The sequence below is a fragment of the Neofelis nebulosa genome, chromosome 3 (genome assembly GCF_028018385.1).
Source record: "Neofelis nebulosa isolate mNeoNeb1 chromosome 3, mNeoNeb1.pri, whole genome shotgun sequence".
In the NCBI taxonomy this organism is placed as follows: Eukaryota; Metazoa; Chordata; class Mammalia; order Carnivora; family Felidae; genus Neofelis; species Neofelis nebulosa.
The window spans coordinates 78,516,150-78,543,078 of record NC_080784.1 but is presented as its reverse complement, the minus strand read 5'-3'; the positions used below and the strand labels follow the sequence as shown (position 1 = coordinate 78,543,078).

General features: G+C 34.4%; 1 protein-coding gene across 6 annotated transcripts in view; it reads right to left on the bottom strand.

Annotated features, from left to right (window-relative positions):
* LRBA (LPS responsive beige-like anchor protein) overlaps positions 1 to 26,929 on the bottom strand; it is a 780,253-nt gene that overhangs the window by 12,841 nt on the left and 740,483 nt on the right. For all 6 annotated transcript variants that reach the window (XM_058721178.1, XM_058721180.1, XM_058721181.1 and 3 more), the window contains exons 52-54: positions 23,589 to 23,744; positions 17,074 to 17,241; positions 2,045 to 2,146 (exon numbers count right to left, since the gene is read on the bottom strand). In XM_058721178.1, coding sequence (XP_058577161.1) covers positions 2,045 to 2,146; positions 17,074 to 17,241; positions 23,589 to 23,744 — 426 coding nt within the window. The remainder of the gene's footprint in view (positions 1 to 2,044; positions 2,147 to 17,073; positions 17,242 to 23,588; positions 23,745 to 26,929) is intronic.

Here is a 26,929-nt window from a genome sequence, read left to right as displayed (position 1 = left end):
TCTCTGGTGATAAACCCATGTGACATTTTACAAAAATGGATAATCAAAAGAGAACACTGGCCACAAAGGTGAAACTGCATGAAGGAAATTAAAAGTGATAAACCTGAGTGTGAACTTTATACTGAACATAAATAGGGTTACAGAAGAAAGAACTGATTCTGGAAATGTTGACACTGCTGAGGAAATTAGTGAAGAAGAACTTATTGACATAGATTAGAAAAGGGGTTGTAACAAAAATTATGTCCCAGAAGTGATGCCAGCAAAAACATTCACTTTAAAGGAACCCTAGCCGGGGGCAGTGTAGGTTGGGGGGGGGGGCTGGGTGGCCCAGTCATTTGAGCATTTGAGCATCTGACACTTGGTTTTGGCTCAGGTCATGATCTCATGGTTTGTGAGATAGAGCCCTAGAGCCCGTGTCAGGTTCTGCACACTGTGGAGCCTGCTTGGGATTCTCCCTCTCCCTCTTTCTCTGACCTTCCCCCACTCAAAATATATAAACAAACATTAAAAAAAATAAAGGAACCTGAGGGGATGTTTCATGACATTGAATGCACAGAAGATAAAACGTTGGAAAGTTACCCAAACTTAGAAAAGAGCATGACAACTGGTCGAGGCAAAGACAAGATTCTTGCTTGTTATCTTAAGTTATATTATACAAAGAGAAAGAGGCAAACACTATAAGTTTTTCAAAAAGAAAATAATTTTCAATGTTTCTAATGTTTTAAATTACAGTGTACTGAGTTTTACTGTTTTTCTCATGCTTATATATATACATATAACTGTATATGAGAATTTTTAATGTTGTGACAAAAAATTTTTAAAAGCCATGGAACAACCACAAATTTTCCCATTGGCTCTTATGATCACTTTTCATGGTTTCAGCCTGCATGGTCATTTTTATGACTCTGCACTACCATGCAAAACAAGGATAACCTTTAATATGATAGGTTTATTTTAGATCTCTAATTTTGTTTGAAGATTTTATTTTTAAGTAATCTCAATACCCAATGTGGTACTTGTGGTACTCACAACCCCAAGATCAAGAGTCACATTTCTACAGACTGAGCCAGCCAGTCACCCCTATGTCTAATTTGGATCATGTAGTGTCTAAGAACTTGTTTGCTCAGGATATATGAAATTACTGGGTATAAGAAAGGAAAAACTCCAGTAGGCATAGAATTCTTTCCATCATTATTTCATTGCTTTGACCAACTAAATTTTTAAACACAATCCTTTGAATATTTAATAAGTCTTGTTAGCTAGACTAAGTATTATAGTTTGAGACGCAGATAAGGTGAGTCAAATGCTCAATGCATCCCCATCAGATAACCTTCAAAGACATAAGATTACGGTACTTTTTTGTGTGTTCAGACCTCAGCTCAGGTCCATATCCAAAGAGATAGATAAACCTCAGAGATGGAATAAGCAATGAATTAGAAACAACTCGGTTTCTGGTCAGATCCTGATTTGTTGTGTGTGCTCTCTGAAGGCTCGCTTACATGAAGGCCTAAATACATGATGATGCTGCAAGGGCAGACCTCTAAGCAGACCAACTTAAGTATCTTTCCACTCCATTCTCAATGTCATCCTGGCTCCTGCCTAGTTCTAAGATTTGGAAGTTAAAACAGACTAGGTCAAGAGTTTCTATGAAAACTCTTGATGTGTGAGATGAAACCCAGCCCAGAGTCCAGAAGAATAAATAGACAAAGATGTTCCTTGTTCCTGCCTCCCTCTTCAAAGAACTTCTGTGAAATACAATTTTCTGCAATGATGTCAATGTTCTGTATTTATGCTGTTCAGTACAGTAGCCACTGGTCATGAGTGAATAGTGAACACCTGAGAAGTGGCTTATACCACCAAGAAACTGAATTTTAAACTTTATGTAGTTAACTCACACATTTTAGTCAAATAGTCCTATGTGGCTAATGGCTACTATAACGGGCGGCATGGCTCAGAGAAAAAAGTACCAAATCCATCTTGGGCAATTCGTTACCAGAAGACACCAGAAAACGCACGTGACTTTATGAAGGTGCCACAGATTTACCTTTGGAACCACTTAACACGAGTCCTAGCTCAGCGCAAACGGCAGCACAAGTGATCTCGTAGTCATGGCCTGTCAAAATGGCCCGGGGAGTGGTGGGCTCACCTTTAGGAACAAACAGATAAAAACAACAAATTAATTCAAGTTCACACAGGGATTACCTCTCTCTACTCAGCTCCCTCTACCTAGGCATTCCTATAATGTTCATAGTTTGGAAATCTGTCCAAAAATTCTATTTTAGGACTAGATCCAAACTATATGCTAGAGTATGAGGACCACAGTTGCCAAATTTCAAATCTTTACATGACTATATCAAACAAAAATGGTTGAAAACAGAGTAAAATAAGACAAAAATCTGCATTGTAGAATGCCTCAGATACTTTCCAAATATAAATATAAGCCCCTTGATTAGACGATTTATAGACTAATGATTATAAAAGTAGCAACTCTGGCTTGATGCCCATTTCAAAGAAAGGACGCCCCCCCCCATTCCGTGGTTCACTGAGAACCCTGTCATAATGCAGACAGTCTGAACTAGGAACTGATACCTCAAAGCAGCCCCTCTCTTAAATGCCTATTTACTAATCTTACGTACTTTTCTGAAATATAGACCTCACAGAGTGTATTTCTCTATGGTTCAAAGAACAAAGGGGGAATAAAGCAAACTCTTACATGTAATTCTACTGATAGTGACTGAAAATTAGGGGAAGAAGGTGAGGAAGGGGTAGCAGAGAATCAGTATCCAGATAATGGAAGATACTTCTATACATTTTCACAAGTAGAAAAAGTCATCCTTTTTTCTAGTCCCAAACTGAAAAGAAAAAAACTAGTTGGTTAATAAGAAACCCACACCACAAACGGCCCCAGCTTAGATAACCAAGACAGTAATGGGCTTGATTTGTAGTTTGATTCATGCCAAACTGCAAGGATAAACTGAACTCCATATTTAGCCTGAAGAACACTATTTTAAGACCACACTAGCCCTCTACTTTTATAGTCTCTAAAGACAAAGACACAAAAAGCCTTTATAAATGGGACTGAAGGGCAGTGTTCTATTAGCATGCTTAGATTTCCTTGATTTGGATTGGTTTCACAGGAATATTGATAAAGGATCCTGTGTAGCCCAAAAGGGGCACATGTGCCCAGAAGAAGGTCACTAGCACCAGCTGTGGAACTCATGGAAAAGAACAACTTGTTAGATCCTATCATGTCAGTCAGGGAAAATCCAGCAGAAACCTGCTGTCCTTGGAAAGGCAAATACTGGCTGTCCAAAAAATTAAACTAGCCTCCAAAGCAATGGTTTTTGCAATGCATCAGTGGCTTCTCTGAAATTTCATGCAAAATAAGTGTCCATGTTTATGTTTTTCTGGGGGCGGGGGGGGGGGGTTGGGGAAGGGAGGAAGGAAAATAGCTTTTACTGAAGGCACAGAGATCCAGACCAAAAGCAGAGGAGGGTCTCTCCTATGAAGACAGGGGCCTAGATTCTGTGCTTCCTGCCCCACTTCAGCTGAAGCCTGCAGTTACTTCATGTCTAGCCACTATAAAGAATTATTACAATGCATTTATTGTAGTATATAATACATAGCTGTGTCCCCACAGAGTCCTTCATGATTTTGGTGACTATATATACTTCTGAATGAGATTTAAGTAAAGGGGCATCATAGCAAACGTTGTACTACATTGGCTGTGTCACATGCAGCCAGACACAGGAACTGGCCTACATGCTTAATGACAAAGGGAGACCTCAAATGACATATGGAAAGGCAAGAGGATAAGTGGAATGAGGAGCTTGGTTTCTTTTGATTCCAAGTGTGTAAACTCTGAGGGAAAGCCACCTTAATTACAAAGTTCACACTTCACCTTTTGCAAGCCAGAAAGAATTTGTTAGAAGAGCAACTACATTTTTTCCTTAAAAAGTACACAAATTTGGGAAATTATTTTAAGAAAAGCAGCAAATAATGTAAGCCAATCTGAACTACTTAACTTTCTATTAGAGATAAGCTTTGGCTTAAAATTAGAACTATGTTTTAAAAAGTTACCAATAATTAGCCCTGATTCATGGTTTCCCCCTTCCCTGAGATGTTCTACATTCTACAAAAATACTGTACAAGATACAACTTTGGAAATTAACATTTCATTATATCTACTTGGCAACCTTTTAAAATCAAGAATTAAAATAATTAAGATCTAAGGAATACATTTTTAATGTGATTGCTCCTTTTTTGTTTTCATACGTTACCATTTTATGGAGGGGAACGAGGAGGGGGAGACTTGGGTTTTAACTTGAGTTGTCTTGGAATTCTTCAGTGGGATATGAAAGTTTGAAGGAGAACTGATGGCCGCTGAAAGTAATCTAAAGTGTAAGCCAAAGTAAACAAAGGACAGATGGATAAGGGTGGATCCAGAAGACATTGTCACTTGAGCATGGCAATGCTTTTTGTTTTCTAGATCTAAGAATTTTTTCTCAGGGACATAGGAAGGAAGGAAGAAAACTGCTGTCAACTGTATTTCTTTCTTTAACATAAGAGTTGAAATACTCAGAATTTTCTAGGACTGTACAGTTTAGGAAGCCTCACAAGTAACCCCATAAAATTGGTTAAGATAAAATCATTCTTTTTTGTAAACTCATGCTTAGGATTTTTTTCAAAAGTATGCTTTACTTACAAAATACGAGTTTCCATTGATCCACACTATACCAATCATTTCTCCCTCCACAAGTCAGAAGACACACACATACTGAATGATTTCAAAACTGAAAAAGATTTTTCTTTTTCCAGGTCCTGATCTCTAAATAAAGAACTGTTCAATGCTAGGACTTTGGCCTCAAGTTTGGCAAGATGTCCTCAAACCCAGGAAGCAGGTTAGGGGAGAGAAAAAAAGAAAAAGAAAGAAAAGGAAAGGAAAAGAAAAACAAATTAAAAACATAAGGGTAAACTTATGATCATTGGGTTGCTCTCAGGTAACTGGTTTCACAAATATTCATTGGATTTCCAGTAAAAGGACTGTGCTATTTGACTTCCCTCCCCTGTAGGAAATGCACATTAATATCCTCTAAAAATCCACATACAAGAATATGAGGAGCTATCAAATCCTCTTTAAAAAGGCTGTTTTCCAGTCTTGTGTAAAACCTGAACTGTGCATTCTCGTTTCATTATCTGCTATGCAGATTTCATGTTCTTTAAATTTTCTCATCAAAAAAATCTGTTCACAGTAAATACCTGTTGGGTTTTATAAGTTCCAATAAACCAAATGTTTTAAATATTAAAATTTCACTTCAGCAAATAGAATTATATGATATGGGATTTAAATCCAACAGGTCCAAACTGTTTAAATTCAACCGATATTTGGGGGACCGCTTGGAATAAAATTACTAAGGGCAGAGGGAAAAACTGCAGGCAGAACATAGGCTTAATATGTGGCTCACAGAATTTATTTCTCTGTAGTTACACTGTTATACATCATTCTGGATCACAGAGCCCAAGCAATAACATCCTATAGAAAGGAAAGGAAAGGAAAAACTGCTACATATCTGTGTATATTTGTTTGGAAAGTCTAGAAACAAAATCTAGGAACCATATAACTCAGTGCCATTGTAGCACTCATATCCCAACCTCTTGCCAGCCCTGAGAGTTAATACTTAGGAGGGAAAATCAGCTCAAATAACACCATCTTTCACTGAAGTCTCTAAACCAAATAAAGAGTAGAAGAAAAAAGTTTTCTGAAAAATATCAGGTTAATTCTTTGATAAAAATTTGCAGTAGTAAATGGCTACAAAAAATCTTTACTTTTGCTTTCCGAGATAGGAGGATCTACCAAAAGCTAGATCATAAAGCAGAACAGATTCCTTTAAGAACCTTTTAAAGTCTTACTGCTTGAAAAATCGTCATGGCTTTCCATAAAGCTGAGAGAAAAATTTATCTTGCTGCTAGTTTAAGGGGCTACACTTCAAACTCTTCTTAAAGAAAAATAAAAAGAGAAAGAGGATAGACTTCTTGGACTGCTTTGAAAAGCTTGAGCAATTACTTCAAAGGAAAGGGCGTCTTTGTCCGGAGAGCAGGTTTATGACTACTGATGCAAATCCTAACCAAAGGCTGAAAAGGATACTCAGTGCATCTTTATGGATGGCCTTAAAGGAAGATGAACAAGTCAAAGGAGATTAAAGACAGCCCAAATCCTGCCAAGATCTTATACCGGGACACACCGGTTTTTACAGATGTGCTTTTCTCAGTACATAATACTGGAAATATCAGTACTAATTTACAGACAGTATTCTAACAGCCCAACTTGCATTAAAGCAGCACAAGATCTCCGTAATACCCATTTAGCATTTATATTGGACCTGTGTTTTAAAATATTAGGTGACGTGTTTTACACCATTAGGCAGAATAACAAATGCTTTTGTTAAATGTGTTTCTTTGGTGCCCTCATAACTGAGTATATTTCTCCTCAAATGGACCCTGAACCACTTACAGTTATACCTCACGGAAGAGAAAACAGTCATTTCTCTAGTACCTGTTCATAAATATTCAATGAGAAAAATATCTCAAAAGATATGTCTCCATTAAGGCAAGGGGGGTTAATAATCCAGGTAAAAACAGACTAGATGTGTATTTCTGGCAAACACTTGAGTTACATTTTAAAATTTCACTAAAGTTCTTGGTATTTTTGGCATCATCTCCTCTGTCTTATGAAAATTAAATTACTTTAAAATGTACTGCACAATTCTCATTAGCAGTTTAAATATGTTATTAGCAGAGAGATAATCTCCTTCATTCATTCCCTGTTTTTTTTTTTTCACAAGTTACTACTTAACTTCATTTCATAATGAAGTTTGGTTCTACATGTACCAATTTCTAGTTTCGTAGAAATGAAATTAGTTCTTTCAATTAATACTTAGTTGAGATGACTCCTTGGGCCAAAAAGTTAACATTTCCCATTTGCTTTCTCATTCATTCATTTACTCCTTCATTTACTTAATAGCCTTTATGGGATATATGCAATGCACTGTGGAAAAAGGAGGGGAATAAAATATAGTCTATTGTCAAATAACTTGATTTTAAGTGGCCACTGGATCAGGTTCTGTTACCTTACTATAAACCTGCAAAGTATAATTATGAATACCTATAATTGGAAAGGTCAAAAGGCCGTACTGAAGTTCAAACTGTTACAATGGAATTTTTATACCAAATGTGTATTTCACATCAACTAATGAAGTCCTTTAATAAAAACAACAGATATAATTTTCCACATTATTAAAATATAACCATCTGACCTCTTCAAGAGGTAAAAGAAAATATGAGACCTGGCTTTGTTAAAAAAAATCATTTCAACAGAGTATTCACTTTGAAAGAAAACACATATTTAAGAACCTAAATATAAAAGTTATTAAGTATATAGAGATTTTTTTATAATCTAAGTATTATACAACGTATGCCAGTCATTTCCTAACAAAGGAAAGTTCCGTATTGCACATGCCTTTTGTCCCATTTTAATTACATTTTGATTACTACAACAATTTGTTGAGAAAAAAAAATTCACGTGTTAACTGTACACTGAACTTTCTTATGTGGCTCACCATAATGGCAAACCGAGAAAGGAAATGGCTTTCTGAAGCGGAAATGAGGTTAGCTACTAAATGTTCCTTAAACCTTTCCCATTAACTTCCTAATGTCACTACATTTTAATTATGAAAGAGGAATTCTTTGAAATTTGTTCTAGTCCTTCTATCTCCGCCAACCCTTCTCCTTCTCTCCACTCATCATAGTCTCTTTGGTGAAAAAAAAAATGTTAATTTGGTTAGATATATAGACTATGGAAAATAAACCAAAGCTGCATTTAGGGTGCGACAACCATCAGATAGTAAATTTTGATAGCTTCCTCTTGTAAATAATATTAGAATTACTAATGCAAAACAAGATAATGTTGGTATAAAAATCAACTATAGGTTCTTGGTTTGTAACCTTTCTTCTTCCTCCTCTTTGTCTCTGTGTGTGCATCTCTCTCTTACAACTACAATAGAAAATGTGTGTGAGTACGTACCTGCAATTGCATAAAGTATAACCCTAAGTTGGGTCATAATATTAAAAAAATACAAAATCCTAACATGATATATACTGTCATAAGAATTCATTGGGGCGCCTGGGTGGCTCAGTCGGTTGAGCGTCCGACTTCGGCTCAGGTCACGATCTCGCGGTCCGTGAGTTCGAGCCCCGCGTCAGGCTCTGGGCTGATGGCTCGGAGCCTGGAGCCTGTTTCCGATTCTGTGTCTCCCTCTCTCTCTGCCCCTCCCCCATTTATGCTCTGTCTCTCTCTGTCTCAAAAATAAATAAATGTTAAAAAAATTAAAAAAAAAAAAGAATTCAGTTTAGCAAAATCATCTCTGTATTGTCCTTTGCAAATACAAAGCATGCTTTAGTGACAGGGTTGCATCAAATCGTCTACAGGTGATGGCCCAATTAACTCAAATGAAAAATGCAGTACAGCTTAGTGATCAAGAATGGTGCCTCTGGCCTAGAATACCAGCCATGTGATCTTCCTTGGGCATGTTCTCATAGTTTACAGTAAGATCTAGGAGCTTCAAGGCCCAGGGCAGAAAGTAAAGACAGATTTATAATCTCTCTGTGCTTCACCTATAAAACAAGGATAATGATAGTAGTTACCACATAGGACCACTGTAAGGTTCAATGAGTTACCATGTAAAGTGCTTTTGGCGGTGCTCAGCATGCAGTGAGCACCCAGCAAGTATCACCGAGTAGTAGTAGTGGTAGTAGTAACAACAGTAGAATGATGTTCACTCTGTTGTAGACGCTCTTTCAGCAAAAGTATAATATCTGATCCTATGCTTCATAAATGAAAATTAGAGATGGTTCTGATTATTTTTGTTTGTCATTCTTTTATTTCTTAACTTCTAAAAATTAAACTTTGACTTCTCCCATTCTTCCTTTTCTTAGACTTTCCAGTCTTCCCTAACAATCCATATAAATTCCGATAAAACTACTAATACCTAGAAGCCTAGAGAAGAAAGTGAAGGTACATTATAATCATTAGGTAATAGTACAGTAATAACACTACTATTATCAAAGTAATACGTGCTCATTATAAAACATTCAGACAATGTAGTAAATTATGAAGAAGGAAATGAAAAACTGCCTCTAAATTCCACTACCTATAAATAACCATTGCTAACATAAGAAAAATCATTTTGCTGGCTATCATTCTGGACTTCTTTCTATGCATGAATATACACAGAACACAAAGTATATACATAGACATAGACACCTAAAAATTATACACGTAGTTTGGTGATCTTTTACACTTAACGATACAGACAGCATTATTTATCCGTGTCAGTACCACAAATTCGTAATACAGTAATGGCTGCAGAGTATTTCATTATGTGAGCATACAAGACTCTACTTATGTATTACATATTTTTCTTCCTTAACACTTTTCATTTGTTGATTCCCCCCATAGAGGGGCTTGCTTTTGGCTCAAATTCATTCATAGCTCCTGTAGCTGTATATCTAGTATCTAATAACATAAACATTATAAAATTTTGCCTCCAAAAAAGAATACAGATAAAAACATTTTACATCTTTAGCTTAATTGGAGACATTCTGCTTTTAACATCAAAAGCAAAAGACAACCTATGTAATGGGAGAAAATACTTGCAAATCATATATCTGATAATATCCAAAATATATAAAGAGCTCATACAACTCAATAGTAAACAAACAAATGTAAAACAATCTGATTTTCAATAAATAGATAGATAGATTGATAGGCAGAGGATGTGAGTAGGTATTTTTTTTTCCAAAAAAGACATACAAACGGGCAACAGGTACGTGAAAAGGTGCTAAACATCACCCATCATCAGGGAAATACAAATCAAAACAACAATAATATATCACAATTGTTCAAATGGCTGTCATCAAAAAGACAATAAATAACAAGGGTTGGAGAGGATGTGGAGAAGAGGGACCCCTCATGCACTGTTGGTGGGGATGTAGACTGCGGTAGTAACTGTGGAAGTCAATATGAGGTTCCTCAAAAAATTAAAAAAAATATATATGGTACAGCAATTCTACTTCTGGGTATTTATCTGAAGGACATGAAAACACTACCTTGAAAAGGTATCTGCACCCTCATGGTCATGACAGCATTATGTATAATAGCCAAGACTTGGAATCTATCAATGTATCTATCAATGGATGAGTGTATCTATGTATCTATCAATGCATAGTGCATTGCATATAGTGCATCCTGTATCTATCAATGGATGAGTGGATAAGAAAATTGGTGTGTGTTGTGTATATGTGTGTGTATACACACACCAGTGGATTATTATTCATTAATAAAAAAGAGGAAATCCTGCCATGTGTCACAACATGGATGGACCTTGAGGGTATTATGCTAAGTGAAACAAGCCAGAGAAAGACAAATACTTTCTAATTTCACTTATATGTGGAATTAAAAAAAAACCCAAAACAAACAAACTGACCTCAGAGATACAAAGAACAGACTGGCATGGTAGTTGGGGGGTAGGGGAGATGGCAAAGGTGGTCAAAAGGTACTTTCAGTTACAAAGTAAGTCAGTTCTGGGACGTAGTATACTCATGGTGACTACAGTTAATAACACTATATTGTAGGTTTGAAAGTTGCTAAGAGAGTAGATCCTCATCACAGGAAAAAAAATGTATAACTGTGTGGTGATGGACATTACCTAAATAAATTGTGGTGATCATTTCACAGTATATACATATATCAAGTCATGTTGTACACCTGAAGCTAGTATGTTATATGTCCATTTTATCTCAATTAAGAAAGACACATCCTGATCCCACTCACCCCAGGGAAATATAGCAATCTCTCAGGTGTAGGAAATTACAAGCTACAAAAGTAAAAGCTAAAAAGTTCAGCAGTCATAAAGACTTCACCATAGGAGGCAGAAAGAATTCTAAGATTTTCCCCCCTACCTAGAAATAATTCAAATCTAGAATCTGAAGTCTGACCGAGCCTATTTATGAGCAAAATTACTTTAAAAACTAGGGCAATTGTTGCTTTGTAAAAGGAATCATTAGAGGAATTTAAGTACTTAATTTCATGGTTTTTTTTTAATAAACTGTTAGGAATATTAAAGTACAATATAAGGGACACATGCACAAAGCTGTCATACAGTTTCTCTACTGAAATGAACTTTTTGGAAGGTGATAAAAGTCGGTCTCATAGCTTGTTCCAGGAGGCCTTGATTAAATGTGTCCTTATGATGGTTCTCCAATAATGTTACACACACACACGTGCAATACTCTAAAAGCACAAGAATCTCGCTTTTAGGTTTAAAAAAGGGTGGAAGAAATAGCTTGCCATTTCAAGGTATATTCAGTTTCAATTAAATGACGAAAGATACATTCCAAATTTTCTTTGAGAACCCTAGCTGACCAGAGGGAACTTGTCTCTTCTTACATTAGTTCTACCAATTGTTTGAAATTAAATTTCCCATCTGAGCATAAAGTATTAGACAAGCAACTTTCTTTGGTGTGGTACTATGAAAGTCTACACATGAAGATACTCAGTTTCAATTTGAGGGCATAAATCTTCAGTTCTTCTGTTCTCATATTTATATGACTACAGCCTACGGCTGAATGGTATAGTCATTTTTCTCTGCAACTAAACAAGGTAAATAAATGTGATATATTGGCACATCACCCCACCACTCTGCATATGGTGCACATTAAGGTTGTATTCATTTGCCATATGAATATAATTCCTTTTACCACATCTACTATTAGTTACAAGCAGTAAATACAGAGTTGTTTTGCTGGAACTTGCGGGCCTGCATTACATCATGGAGCACTAAACATCCTGGACCTTCTGGAGAATTTCATAAACATAGTTTAATGTCACCTGAACTTGAACACTGCCAACATACTGCTGCAAACCCAACTTGATGAATTATTCAAGAAAAAAAGAAAAATACAGGGCAGTCTCAGTGTTAGTACAACAGTGTATGCCAAAAGTCAGGCCACAAGGAAAGCTCTTGATGAGGTAAATATAAGAAGTCACGTTCTAGACAAAGAATCGGACCGAGAGAAATATGCCGGGTGCAAGAAGGCTACTTGGGCCAAGCGCTCCTTTCATATTCAGAATCTAGTGAACATAAGGTCAACATATCTAAACAATTTTCTTCAACTACAGCTTACCTGCAATCAAGAATGTAAGAGTTTATCTTATGACAAACTGATGCTTTGTTTCATGAGGCATACGTTGAGCTTACTTTTTTTTCCTTAAACAAAGTATTTATTATAAATTTCCAAATCCACATTAGGGTAGAGGAAAAGAAGGAAGAAAGTGATTTCTTTTACAAACTTATATGGTTCACCACAAACGTACGTACCTTGGCATTTGTGACCCATAAATAATATATCACAGGCAATTAAAAACAACGTACACCTGTCTTATCACATACTGATTTTCAAATTTACCGAATTAAGTCCCCAAATACATCCAGCAGATGGTGCTCTAGGACACCTACTTAAAGAGAGTAATACTGTTTGTTATATCCACCTATATTTTGGCAAGACAAAGAATAAGGATTTATCAGTAGCTTCAGTAAAACATATTAGGCTTTATGATAGAAAGAACATAATTCCTAAATATGTGCACAAAAATATACATATGCATAAGCACATGTGCACAGAAGCAACCAGTAAATAATTCACACCTGGACATATAATGATACTACTTTTCTTATAGACTGATGAGTAGTCTATGTATATCAGTGGTATTTATAGTCATATGGCAAGATCATTCTAAATTCATTAAAAAAAAATTTAGAATGCCTTAAAGTTAGAATTCATTTTTAATTATAGCAGGAATGTCTCATTAGGGTGATACTAGTAAAATTAACAACAGTGGGATTTACGGTAATGACTTAAGTGATTGATGAGAGTATAACAAAATGAAGTTTTAGACAGAGAAAAAGCAGGGCAGCTATGGCATACAGTACTTTAAAAAACAGCTCTGTGGTCTGTTAGTGCTAGCCTTATGGTTAATAAAAACTTCTTTCTAATTAATGGTGCTGAAATATTCTTAAAGAACAGAATCTTGTTGTTATGAAGAAAAACTTAAATAGTTGTGTGTGTGTGTGTGTGTGTGTGTGTGTGTGTGCGTGCGCGTTTTTCAGTAGACGCCATTCCCATAAAGGAGAAAGCTGACATAGATTAGCATGTCTGATTGCAAAGAGGAAAAAAAATGCCACCTTTCAATCAAATCAAAACCAGAATGTGAGGATGGAAAACTACTTTACTGAAATACTATATACACAAATCTATGCAACACCCTCACAGTCGGCAAACATTTGTTTCTAAAGCTAATCAACTGTGGCTTTTAAAAAATTACTCAGAAACCTGAAAATATTTAATAAGTATTTACTTTCAAATGCTTAATAAGCATTTAAAGTTTATGATCTAGTAATACAATATAAAAATAGTGGATAAGAACTATTTTGTAAATTTTCATCTTGCTTATAAGATCATTTAAAAGTTTAAAGTATTTAAATGTCAATTGAGTGCACGGGGAAGGGGGGGTGATTTTCTCCAAAATTTGAAAGTGGATAGTTTGTATAGTATTATTCTGAAGGAAAATTGAGTGTTTCAGGAAAAGCATCCTGGTGCACAAATTCAGCTCTAAAACACAGAGTACTAGGGCAAAGGAAGATATGGTTCCATGTAGAAAATGCCTTTCTTTAAAATGTTCTCGTTCATTTTATTTAAAAATCTACAACTAAATGGAATTGAATCTTAATTTTTCTTCTTGGTAAGAAAACTGCATTCTACAGGAGCTAACCATCACAAAAGAGTCAAAGATGAGAAACTATCTGTTATTCAGGAAAATGAGGCCTTTGGCACATAATCTAGGCATAGTTTATAAAACATGTGCATCCTTTTAAAAGCCCAAGTTATAGTATATATGGGTTTTATCCAGTTTGAATTAGCTGGATTTTGCCCAAGCAATGTGTATTTTAATACTGGATAACATGATTTTAAAAAGATAGTAATAAAGCTATAAACTTTACATATAGCACTAATACTAATTTGTAGAAAATGGTGCAGGCTTATGACCGTAGCAAGTAAAAATGGGAGCTTATTCTCATGATTTTTGAAAACAAAACAAAATACTTGAATGAGACCTAAAAAATGCAGAAAAAGCCATAGCATAGTTTTAACTTACCTATTTTCCTTTCATGAAAGGAAAAAGTCTATATTCAAAATTTTAAGTTGAGACATTATATGCATTTATAGACCAGATTGAAATTATGTATAAACAAAGCATGGCCATTTCTTAAAGGGCATGTATATTGCATCCAAGAGATACAATATAGGAATAAGCATAACCTAAAATTCCTCATGTGAACAGCTCTGACTTGAACGGCTGCATCGTGGAGCCGTCAAGGAGCCAGAGGCTTATAAAATCCGAACCAGCTTGCATGAACGTGTAAAACACAGTTACACGCGCGGTAAAAATGTCTTTGTTTTTGTTTGTCATTTCTTTTGAAAAGCTTAGACTGGCTTGTTCATTTTTCTATTCTAATGTGTGGAAATTCTCATTATATGAAAAAGTGCCTATTTGTCTTTCTCCCAGATTCATCCTTCAAACCTAAAGCAAAATTAGATTGGGACATCAGAGATTATAAAAGAGCCAGAAAGGATGAGGTTCACTTTGAGAAAGGTAATTTAATTTAGTCAAGATACATTACAATTTTCTAAAATTTTTATGAGATGTGCTGTTATGTTATTCTTTTATTTTTTTTTCTTTTCATTACCAGCGTTACTAGGAGTTAATGTCCACCATACTGCAGACAATGAGAGGGTATAGATGAAGTGCCTTATGAAAAATATAACATTATAATATATACTCTAATGCCAACAAGATGGTGTTTGTATGGTGATTTATTTGCTCTAAGCATTCTGTGCTTCTGATAACACTTTAAGTCAGTGACTATTGTTGCTTTCATTTTACAGACAAGACAGAAGGACCACAGAAAAGCTTAGAACTTAGATTTGTTTTACTCCAAACTCCAGGATTTGGTCAATGCTACTGGATTCATTTTTTTCTAGAAGACATGTATGTAAAAACCATCTCTAGGATGATTTATAAGGTATTTATACATTTCTTCCTTCTGGAAATGTTGAATATTTCTAGTATGAAAATATACTTTAATTTCTGAAATGTAACAGCAATTACATATAGGTATAGATAATAAGCCTCTAGCTACTTCTTGGAGTACACACTGGTAATGACCATGTATAACATATAGAACACAAATTAGACCATGGAAGTAAAAATAAATTTTTTTTTCTTCTGTTTGGATTGCTACATGTGACTGAAACACATTACTTTAAGGCAAGAGAAAGTTCTTCCTGTATATTTTCAGATAAATAAAAAATTATACATTTATTATTTATGTTAAACGTAGGTTTGTCTAAGATAATTTACTGAATCGTGGTAACTGAGTTTATAAACACAGGAAAAAAAGAAATTGAAAGGAGACACTCCTAAAAGGCCAGAAATGAAGAAGGAGCAGAATGTGAGGGTCCAATAAGAACATGAAGTACTTTTCAAACGAAAGTGAAAAACAAAATCCCTTAAGTTCACATGTTTAAACATTTTATTGTAATTATGTATAAAATGCAGATGTCTCCGTAAATATGTGAAATACACATATGAACACATTACCCTCCCATATAAACACTAAAGTTTGACCTGATCACAAAGACCATATTATCTAAAGCATCACAATCTTAAAGTTATTTTTCATATTCTATTTGTATAGGGAATTATCCCTGATTTAATTAACATAAGAAATATACATTACAGGATTTAATAAAAATCGTGTCTACCTATCACACAAAACACAAAAGCATAAACAGCTTTGATAAAATATCTCCCATATACTTCTTTTAAAATTATACACTGACTTTTGACTATTTTTACATATTTCACTTTCAATCAAATATTAAACATTTAATAAGCACAGCTTTAAGAAGTCAATCCAAAATGTGACGGAATTAAGCATGTTCAGACTGTCTCCTAATTTGGAGCTAAGGGACAGAAGTAAGTGCCATAGCATTCAGGTAAAGCAATCAAGGACAAAATGGTCCTTCCTTTTAACCAAATGTAGTGCAGCTTGCTTTAAATTAAGAAACTGTAAATATTTAAGAGCAGTTAAAATGCTCTACTTTATGAAGTAAAAATCTAAAGCTATTCTTGCAGGAACTCTTCAGTGTTGTCATAATCATTTTAATTAAATTCTCATTTTTCAGGTGGTCCCTTTAATTGTTTTTTCCTACTTCTTAATGTGTTTTTCTAAAGCCATTTCTTTTCTGCAGCTGTGTGCGATTGGTTTTAATGGTAGCTGCTTCCTTTTTTGCCTTCTGTGAATTACAATTTTAAATGGTTACACATTTTTTGTTTTACTGCCTTCAGCATAGTTTCATAAAGATGTTTAAGGCTGTTGGTGAACATTTTCATTTCCCATATGAAAAACCAAGAGCCAATTTGAATATTCCATATTGGCCTTTTATGACCTGTTTTATCTTTTAATATGTAAATGAAAGCATATTCTTTATAAAGACTGGTTTGTTTCCATGAAATTATAATTTTTCTTTTGCCCTCTTAAAATATGAATTCAATAAACAAGATAACATGTGATTGCACTTTTATGTTTTGTCTTGTTCGTGAATGAAACACGTCTCTTTTATTTGGTGACAGCCATTTCCAAAGAAGAACTACCATGTTCAGATCATAACCTGTAACATGAGAAATCCATAGTTGGATTTGAATTATCAATGTTCACAAACTGTTAATAACTGAAAGCCTATCTAGACCTTCCTTAAATTATAACTAAGAAATTAAAACGACTCAATAATTCAGTTTCACTTTCACCATGATGAAAAATGTAACTTCAAACATCACTGCAGAATGTTATTATACATCACTTGTAATAGTTTACTTATAAAATGAGTTGTACTCACTGCCCGGGTTATCTCCAATCCCACTGCTTTTTCCATTCCAGTACCAGAGCAGAAGGGTTGCATCACGTGACCCTGAGAGAATGTAGCAATTTCCCCCGATATAGGACTCAGAACGAGTGAGGCAAGTAACCACATCCCAATGGCCAAATACCACTTGGATCAATTTTCCTGAAATACAAAACAATTTTCTTTAAAGCTGAAATGAAAAAAAATAAGAAAATATTCCAGTGACCATTTAACTTACAAGATAATGAAGTCATATTAACTCAGATTCTGATGATTCAGGATTTATAATAAAATTTGATCTGGTTTAACCTAAAAGTTTTCTCTGAATATTAACAACAAAAAATCAACTGAGCAGTGATAGCAACAGTTTTGAAAGACATATATTAAAACTGTTTCAACAAATAGTATTTGAGGACCATGATGCCATATAGCATTATGTCCATGGCTACCATAAATAATAAATAAATCATGTCTACTGATTAAAACAGACCCAGGAGAATTCAACAATTTCGGCAATTTCTTAAGTTATTCTGTAGGATTCAAAACAAAATAAAACTTAGGTTCCTTTCTTTAAGTACTTTATAACTTAGACTTTACTAATACAAACTTGTCTCTGAATTAGTAAAGAGTTAATGTATTTTTTTTTTTAAGTGATCTATACAAGGACGACATAAATCACTCTGGAGAGTTTCTGTGTTTTTTTTTTTTTTTCCAAATTAGAATTACATGAACTAAATTTTGGTAAAAAGACTAATATATTATGATTGCAGTTTGAGCCAGGTCATTCCATCTCTGTTTTAACTGTCTGGATGATGAAAATTCCTTGGGGGCTCATGATGAAATTCAGATAATGGCAGTTTATCTAACATTAATGACTGGGGGGTGAAAAGGAGGAACTCTAACTAAACTTACTACAGATCTAGGGTTTCAGACACAGGATGACTTGTTCACTAACAGTGCCAGAAAAAAGAGTAAAGCCCCCACTGTTAGTGCCAGAAAAAAAAGTAAAGTCCCCACTTTTAAAACCTTTGTTTAAAAATTAGGATGGTGTTTATAATTCATACATACTGTCTAAAGAATTAAATAGCTATAGTAGCCCTTCCACTCCATCCCTATGGTTTCTAGCTAAAATTTTCCTTTCAAAAACATCGTTACAGAATGTACAGTTGAATGTCAGAGAATATCTGTCTCTAATATTCAGCATAAGTTTTTTTATTTTTGAATAAATGTTTCAGTGGGGTCATATAAATATAATTCAAATATTCAAGAAGAAAGACCACTAAGCTGAAAAAAGATTAATATGCCTTAAAAAGTTTGTGTTTAATTTGTAACACATCATAACCTATTCAAAAGTTTGAGGTCTCAAGTATTGGCATCTAAGTATATTTAACTTTTCAAGATAATCATAAATATAACTAAAAAAGTACTTATGTTAACTTTTTTTAATTCTTCATTTTAATAGGTTTCTTACTTTTTTAAGGTTTTTAATGTTTATTTTGCTTTTGAGAGGCGGGGGGGGGGGGGGCGGTTGGAGGGGCAGAGAGAGAAAGACACAGAATCTGAAGCAGGCTCCAGGCTCTGAGCTGTCAGCACAGAGTCCAATGCAGGGCTTGAACTCACAAACCACGAGATCATGACCCGAGCCAGAGTCAGACGCTTAACCAACTGAGCCACCCAGGCGCACCAGTAAGTCTAATACCTGTTAAAAAGGCTGCAGATTTAAAAATAAAATGCTGCAAACATAATTTATTTAACTCAGGTATAAGATCAAATACAGTGTTTTCACTCTTGCAGAGAGCCTACTACTAGTAACTTTAAATTCAGATTCATCTCAGGCTCAAATTGCACAATTAATAAAATGCATTTTTTCTCCTGTGAATAGTCTTTAAAGCTGGTGTTTTAACTGCTAAAGTTAAAAATGTGTACTTCTGAATTTCTTCAACTTTTTAAATGGATATCAAAACATTTCATTTAAAAATTAATTGTATCGACAAAGATCAAGAATTCAAGCCTTCTTAGAATAAAAATGGAAATGAAAAGAGCAAATTAAATATGAAAAGATATAATCATTTCCACATCATTTCCAATTTACATGAAGAACAAAGTGGAGAAGGTTAGTGGTAAACTGGGTGGTGTCAGAGTAAAGGCAGGCCTTACAAAGGGTAAGACAAAGTTAGTCAGCTGAATGCACTCTTAGTACTAATTGGAAAACTGAAGGCAATGTCAGTGAGTTGTAACCACTGAAAACAACTGAACATACTGTGTTGGTTATGTTTTTGATAACAGGATGTACAGTTATTTCTGCCTCAGCCTACACCTAAATGTTGAGAACATGTAAACTACAGGAGTAATTTAAATAGATTATTTAGGGCAGGCCTATTTAAGATGTGATGGCCATCAATCCAGTGGGTTGTAGAAGTGAGGAGGAGTTACTGCGATTAACAATCAATGATACAAGAGGAACACAGGGCACGGGAAATCCAAGTGCTTCCAGGAGCCTTGCAAAAAAGCAGCTATTCTCCTGATAATTTACCTAATTTCCAACTCATGTGAGAACAAAGTGTAAAGATTTCACTGGACAAGTGGGATAAATTAACTATAGTGGCAGAATCTTCCCAGATCCATTTGTTAATTCTAGGGTAAGTCATCACTCTGTATCTATAATGTCAGTGTTAGAAAAATGTATACTCTGTCACTATGGTTCTTTAATTAAAACTTCCTTGTGTTTTAATTTTGGCCCCCAAAGTTATCACAATTATTTTTTATTCAACCAATATTTGCTGAGTGCTAAGCATTAGGCCTTCTTACATGTATATTGGTGGTAAATAGACATGATGCCTGCCCTTATAATATTTAGTGTTTAGTGGGGCAGACAGACATTAAACACAAACATATGTAATTATGAATAGTGATAAGTATTATAAAAGAAAAAAACAAGGTAGGATCAGTGAGAATAATAAGGTAGAATGAATTTAGATTGGGCATCAAGGAAGATTGAAATGAGGGAGTGATGTGACATTTACATATTTACATCTAAAGCCTTTCATATTTTAATACCAATTAATTTTATTTTCTACAATTTATACTTTGGACTCAACTCTGGAAAACATTATTTTTTTAAGTTTACTTTTTCCTGTTCTGGCAGCCTTCCTCAGCAATAGTTGTTACTACTATGAGGTTGAGGTTCACTCCTCCTAAATAAATCACAGCATATAAATACCTGCTGCTCTTTTTGGTAAATTATTTTCTGATAATCTCATAAGTGTTCCTCAACCTTTATTTTTTGTTTCCTTTAATACCAGTCCACCTCTCCACACACTAATATCAAATATTACCACAAGCACTAGAATATCCTTTTTTTGACAGAACAAATTTTCTAGTTAATGTTTTATTTGACAGCTGTGCTACAAATAAAAAAAATTCAAGCTCAGGACTCTACACCACTGAATCTAAAATGTGGCCTGAAAATAATTCCCACTGCCGAGGGAAGGTTTTATTGTTGCCTCTGCTGTTCTGGTTGTGTCCCGAAAACATGATTTATGTTTAAAGAATTTCCCGTTACAACCAGTTTCTCTCCCCCACCCCACCCCACCCTGAATCTAATAACGGAAGGATTTTTTTTTTTTGGCTTATGTGTGAAAATATAATTGAATTCAACACTTGTGATAGCTTTGCTATTATATATTATTGATCATATAATTTTCCCCTTGCTTTTCTGGTAAACTTAAAGGAGAAACTATTTAATATCCCTATTGTCATAAAATATATATTTACTCTAACTGAAGTTACTTCAAATAAAACTAGCATCAGAGTTTGTTTGTATAGAAGATATTAAGAAACATACTAGGACTATCATTTCAGGATTTTTTCATAACTTTTCTAGCAAATGTAAATATTTTTATTGTACAAGCTAAGTAAGTACCACTAAAATGAAGCTTAGAATAAATCTACCACTTATGAAAATGTTTTGCATACACACTCACATATCCAAAAAAAACCCTGTAAAGTGGAAGGTTTTTGGAAAGAAGAGAAGGAATGTTATCTACTTTATCAGGTCTAATGTAACATGGCAGACACAGAGGAACTTAGTGTCATACATTATAGCATTTTCCAAAATTAACCAATATTCATGGGTACGCCTATATGAGATAACATGGTGTAATGATAAAGAATGCTACATCTGAAGTCAGAAGAGCTGGCTCCAATACCAAGTTCAATTACCATTATCTATACAAATTTCAAAAAAGTTACTTAACCTTTCTAAACCTCAGTTTTCATCATCTGAAAAATAAGGATGAAGATACCTGTCTTGTCTCTCACAGGACTGTTATGAGGCTGACACAATATCATGTATATGAAAGAATTTTATAAATTCTAAAGAACTCTGTGTGAATGTAAGAGTTATTTTAAATATTAGTATTAGATAAAAGTGATTATTACAAATTATATTACAAATATTACTAGTCAATGCTTTTGAAAAGTGATATGAAAGGTTAGCAAATTCAAAAATACTCAAATGTCAAAACCAAAGACTGACATAATATATGATTCCACTTATATAACATTCTGGAAAATGCAAAATTACAGAGATAAAGAATAGATCAGTGGTGCAAAGCTGAGGCGGGGGAAGAGGCTGATGGCAAAGCGGGGGCACAGGGAATTTTGGGGGTGACAGAACTGCTCTACATCTTTATTGTGGTGGTTATGTAATTCTATACACTGCTTAAACTTATAGAACTGTAACCCAAAAAGAATTCATTTTATGGTATGTAAATTATAAAATAATTTTTTAAATGTACAAAAAATGATACGCAATCTAAAAGAATGTTGAAGAAAATTTTGTGAGAGGATGTAACGATTTTAATCTGAAAGTTTATGCAAAAGGGGAGCACAATTTGAGGTCAATGATTCTAATAAGGTTGTCATTACCATAATAGTGAAAGAAGAGGTTAAAATTTAAATTCCATTATTAAATCAGAGAAAAGTCACTGTAATAATAAATAATTTTAGGAACACATCAATTCCATTGGATTTTTTAAGAATTCTAGAGGAGTTTTAGGCTCAATAGTAATCAACCTTATAGACCTCAATATGCAGTAAGTGCCTAATTAAAGAAAAAGACTAGAATAATGGTATTTTCTTTCTGGACCTACAGAACATAGGATACACATTTTAAGAAAACTATCATCAGTTCAATAAAAAAATAAGTAAGATCATGGCAAAAACAACTTCTAGGGTCTATTATATGAACAGTATATATTCAACTATTTTTCCTCTACTTTCTCATAGCTATATTACAATACATTCATCAAAATGCATTAGGACAAAATTTTTGAATAACCAACAATTAGTTTTTCAATATATTATACTTACTAAAGCAGAAACTTGGATTCATACATTCTATAAAGATTATAAACAAGACTGAAAAATGATTTACTATAAAACATTTAATTAACTAGAAATTAAAAAGAATTTCCTATTCTCACATGCAAGTAAGATATTTGTACATCCTTGTTTTAGTTGAAATTTCTACTTCCACGGTATTATCAAATTCTGATATATTAATATCTAATTTTAATTCTTTCGGGGCGCCTGGGTGGCGCAGTCGGTTAAGCGTCCGACTTCAGCCAGCTCACGATCTCACGGTCCGTGAGTTCGAGCCCCGCGTCAGGCTCTGGGCTGATGGCTCGGAGCCTGGAGCCTGTTTCCGATTCTGTGTCTCCCTCTCTCTCTGTCCCTCCCCCGTTCATGCTCTGTCTCTCTCTGTCCCAAAAATAAATAAACGTTGAAAAAAAAAATCTAATTTTAATTCTTTCAAATATTCAACTACATATTTACTATAAATTGATTTCCTCCTATAACAGTTTCTAAAATATTTTAAAGAGACTTCTGAATTTCCTATATACAAAAATTTATAGATCTTCCGTAATAATGATGAGTTAAGCTTGGTTTGTCCCTTAGTGAGATACATGCAAATGAATATATACAGTTAAACTTTTATATTTTAATAAGAGCCCCTGTCACATATGAAATCAGTAGTCAGCTAATGTCCTTCATGATGGTGTAGCTTTCAACAATGTTCTATGCAGAATTAAGTGGAGGCAAGATATCTACTACTAAGAAATACAATTAATGAGAAATTCTAGTAAGGAAAAAAAAAGCCCTTTATATAATACAAAAGTGGGAAAATACACCTTTAGGTATGTACACCTGCTGTACGATTATGTTACTTACATGCCAGGATACGATTTCAAATGAATCATTCATTCCGTAGGCATGAGCCTTGGAAGACAGACTTACTATAACAAACTGCCTCTTAAAAACATGCTGAAGTTAACTTAATAATGAACTATATTATAGATTTTTACTTAAACGGGGAAAACAGTGTCTCTTCCTTATGTTACACATTTTAGAATTCTGTAATTTGGGGAAGGAAGAAGATGAGAGAACATTCTAGCCTCTCAATGCTACTTGTAGCTAACTTTAGTTCACTGATGAAAATAAGTTACCTGTGTCTGTAGAGTAGACTCGGAAACTCTTATCCCAGAAGCCACAGATGAGAATATAGCGGTTGTCCGAAGTGATGACAAAGCACTGGGAATGGACTTGAATACTTTGGTCTAAAAGGTCAGTGATTTGCCTCCTGTGCATTCCTGTATTGCTGGCTGTGACAACAGAGGAAGAGACAAAAAATCCTACTAAACCCACACATGTACAAAAATCCTAGGGTCTGTGATACTGGTGGTTGGGTTGAGGGAGAAGCATTCCAGGACAAGAATATTTGACCTTTAATTTAAAGTTTTAAACATAAACATAACAATATTTGAAAAAAAAAACAGGAAAATATATCCAGTTGTTGGAAGAATGTGGGTAGCTAAATTCAATGTCTCAAAAAGAAATTTTGCCTAGAGGGAAAAATAATAACATACTACAATTTCAAAATAGTATACAATTCTCAGAACATGCTTTCTAGCTCTTGGACAAGACCAAACTAGATTACAGTCTCCAGATTGCACCACAGTTAGGTTTGTGTTTCTGACAATCTCATTACGTCCATTGTCATGAGAATGGATTCATGTTGTGACAATCTATTACCTTTTAACTTTTTGTCACAAGAAAGCAATATTAGAATTTAAATGTCATATATTTGAAATATTGTAACATCTTGGAGTACTTTGGCTTTAACAGGTCTTTAATTTGACTAGATGTGAACTCCTTCCCCTGTTTACAGCTGTACTTGCATGTAAGGAAAGGGTAGAATGACTATTTATTAAAGATACTTGTAATTGAAAAAGTCAAAGCACAGCACACTGCCACTTTCTTACTCCTTATGTAAGCAATAAAACAAGACAGTCTGGCAGTGTGTTTTCAAAGTGCTACAGAGCACCTGATATGGGGTTTGTCACCAGGCAGAAGGTCAGACACAGAGCAACATCAAGCACATAGGAAGAGTAATAATCCTCTAGAAATATACTACCAAGCATGCCATTATTAGAAAAGGAATTTTCACTGAGATGCCTTTCTTGGCACCATGAGGCCAACCAAATAGAAAGCTTTGTTTCCAGTGACCTCAGGGTTATTTCACCACCAACCTTCCAATACAAATAATAGTTTTTATAATAATAAAGAAATGTGATTGTACCAGAAATCATAACAAGATAAATTTCTGCATCTGATCATTACATTCTTTGCATCATAGTCTTCAGTTTGGTTTTTTTTTTTGGGTGGGCGGGGGAAACCCCAACCTATAAGTGCATTGATAAAAATAAAAAATAGAAAAATATTCATTGCATGTAATAACTAAGTTAATGTGGCCAATCTAAGAGAAGGCTCAGAAAGTAATGCTTGAAGAAAAAAAGTATTCAAAATACTTTCCAGTGCTGTATTAAGAACCACTGGGGATACAGAGAAATCAACTATTCCCTGCCCTCATGGCAAACATGACCTAGCAAACATATGCATAGACATAGTAGAATATTCTGCTAGTGTCTGTCTATACAACTTAACCAAGGAAGATTATTAGATAACTATTTGATAATAGGCTTCATATTACTTTTGGGGGATTAATGAACTAGAAAGTGACAGCAGCAGTAAAAAGGGCAGAATCCTATTTGGGGATCATTCTTTTGCCACCTCCTTCCCACACAAAGGAAAGCTGCTGGCAAATAAGAAAAGCTTTTATAAGTACCATAGTACATTACAGAGAGACAATAGTATCCCACTGCAGTGAAGCTGTATGGTACAACTTAGATTTTTTTATTCCAAGAAACCTAGCAATTTAAGACAAGGCATGTAATACTTTCCATACTGGTTACTACAGTACTTCATTCCACATGAAAACTGTAAAAATGTTTATTTGTTACCATTTATATGACTTTTGCTTCTAGGATATAAACTTTCACTGGTCTTTTTTTTGGGGGGGGCATGATTTCTGGTGGGGGGGGGAGGATCTCGCTTCACAGATTTGGGTATGTGCATAAATTTTAATTGAGAGACCACAAAGTACCCATGAGTACAGGCTGATGCCCCTTCAGCATTCAGATGAACTATTTTCCAAGTAAGTGCTTACCTATAATTTAATATTGCGACATCCATCCATCCATCCAATCTATTTAATCTATCTATCTCACAACTGCCTTCCTTTATCTCATTGTCTCCCAAGATTCAGTACTGAAGGTGTTTTTATTTAATGAAGATTAGGTGTATTTGTCCAGATAAGCATTCTTCAAACTGGGGCATGCACACTCCTGGCAGGAGGGTGGTATAAGATTTCCCAAAGGATAAACAAGCACAGATGGTTTTAAGGGAATCAATTTCTAGTTCCTCAACTTTTATATGTTCTCTTCCCTGAAACAGCTTTGGCTGAGAACTCTCCTGTGAGTTTTCTTCTCTTATGACCCTTTCTGCATGCTCTTCTTCTACTAAATAAAACAAAGGCATATTTCTTTTCTATCCAGGATCTTACTATAATGCTTTATCTGAGGGTATGAAAATCTCTTGAGTTGCAAATAAAGGGACAATTCAAAATACTGACGTGAGGCTGAAAAGTGAATGCCAAAGTATCAAATCATTCTGTAGGGCCGGTGGTTTCCAATTCATCGCTTTCAATAAAATGGAAGGAGGATCTAATCATGATGTCAATTGATAGATCGTTAAAAATAAATTTCAATGATAGATTTTTTAAATGATCACTTAATGACAGACCATGAAAATAATTCTTAATAACAGATTACAATATAAATTTTGTCACATAACTCAGAGTTCAAAGATTTCAGAGACACTGTGAAAACAAAATTCCTTCCTTTCCATCTATTTTCTCACGTAGGTAACGTTCCTCAGAGCTTCCACCTACTAAAAACAAAAAAAAAAAAATAGAAAAAAAAAAGAGGATAGAACCATTGACAAATCCTGTCTCATTCAACAACAAATAATGTTCACTCAAATACATGAGCAAATGGGGAATGGAGGGGCGGGGGGAGGAGAAAGCCCCACCCATTTCATTAAAGATGTATTTCTAATAAATGTTTCTTTTTTATGTTTAATAATGTTTATTAAAAATTATAATTTTAATAAGTGTGTATAATAATATTTGTAATGATAACTCAGTGTACATTAATTTCTTACAAAACTGAGCCTTGCGGTCATAGGAAATTTTAACAATTAACTTACATACGTATGTTTAATTTTCTATATATTTTTATTGCTGAAAAGTATTTGCAATAAAGTAACTTTCTGAAAAGTTAAAATTGTGTAGAAGAAGTGGAATTAAAATATAAATTTAAGATGAAAAAAGGATAATACAGTATTTTCAACTGTTAATAGCTTTTTTACGCATCTTTTAAAAACAGAA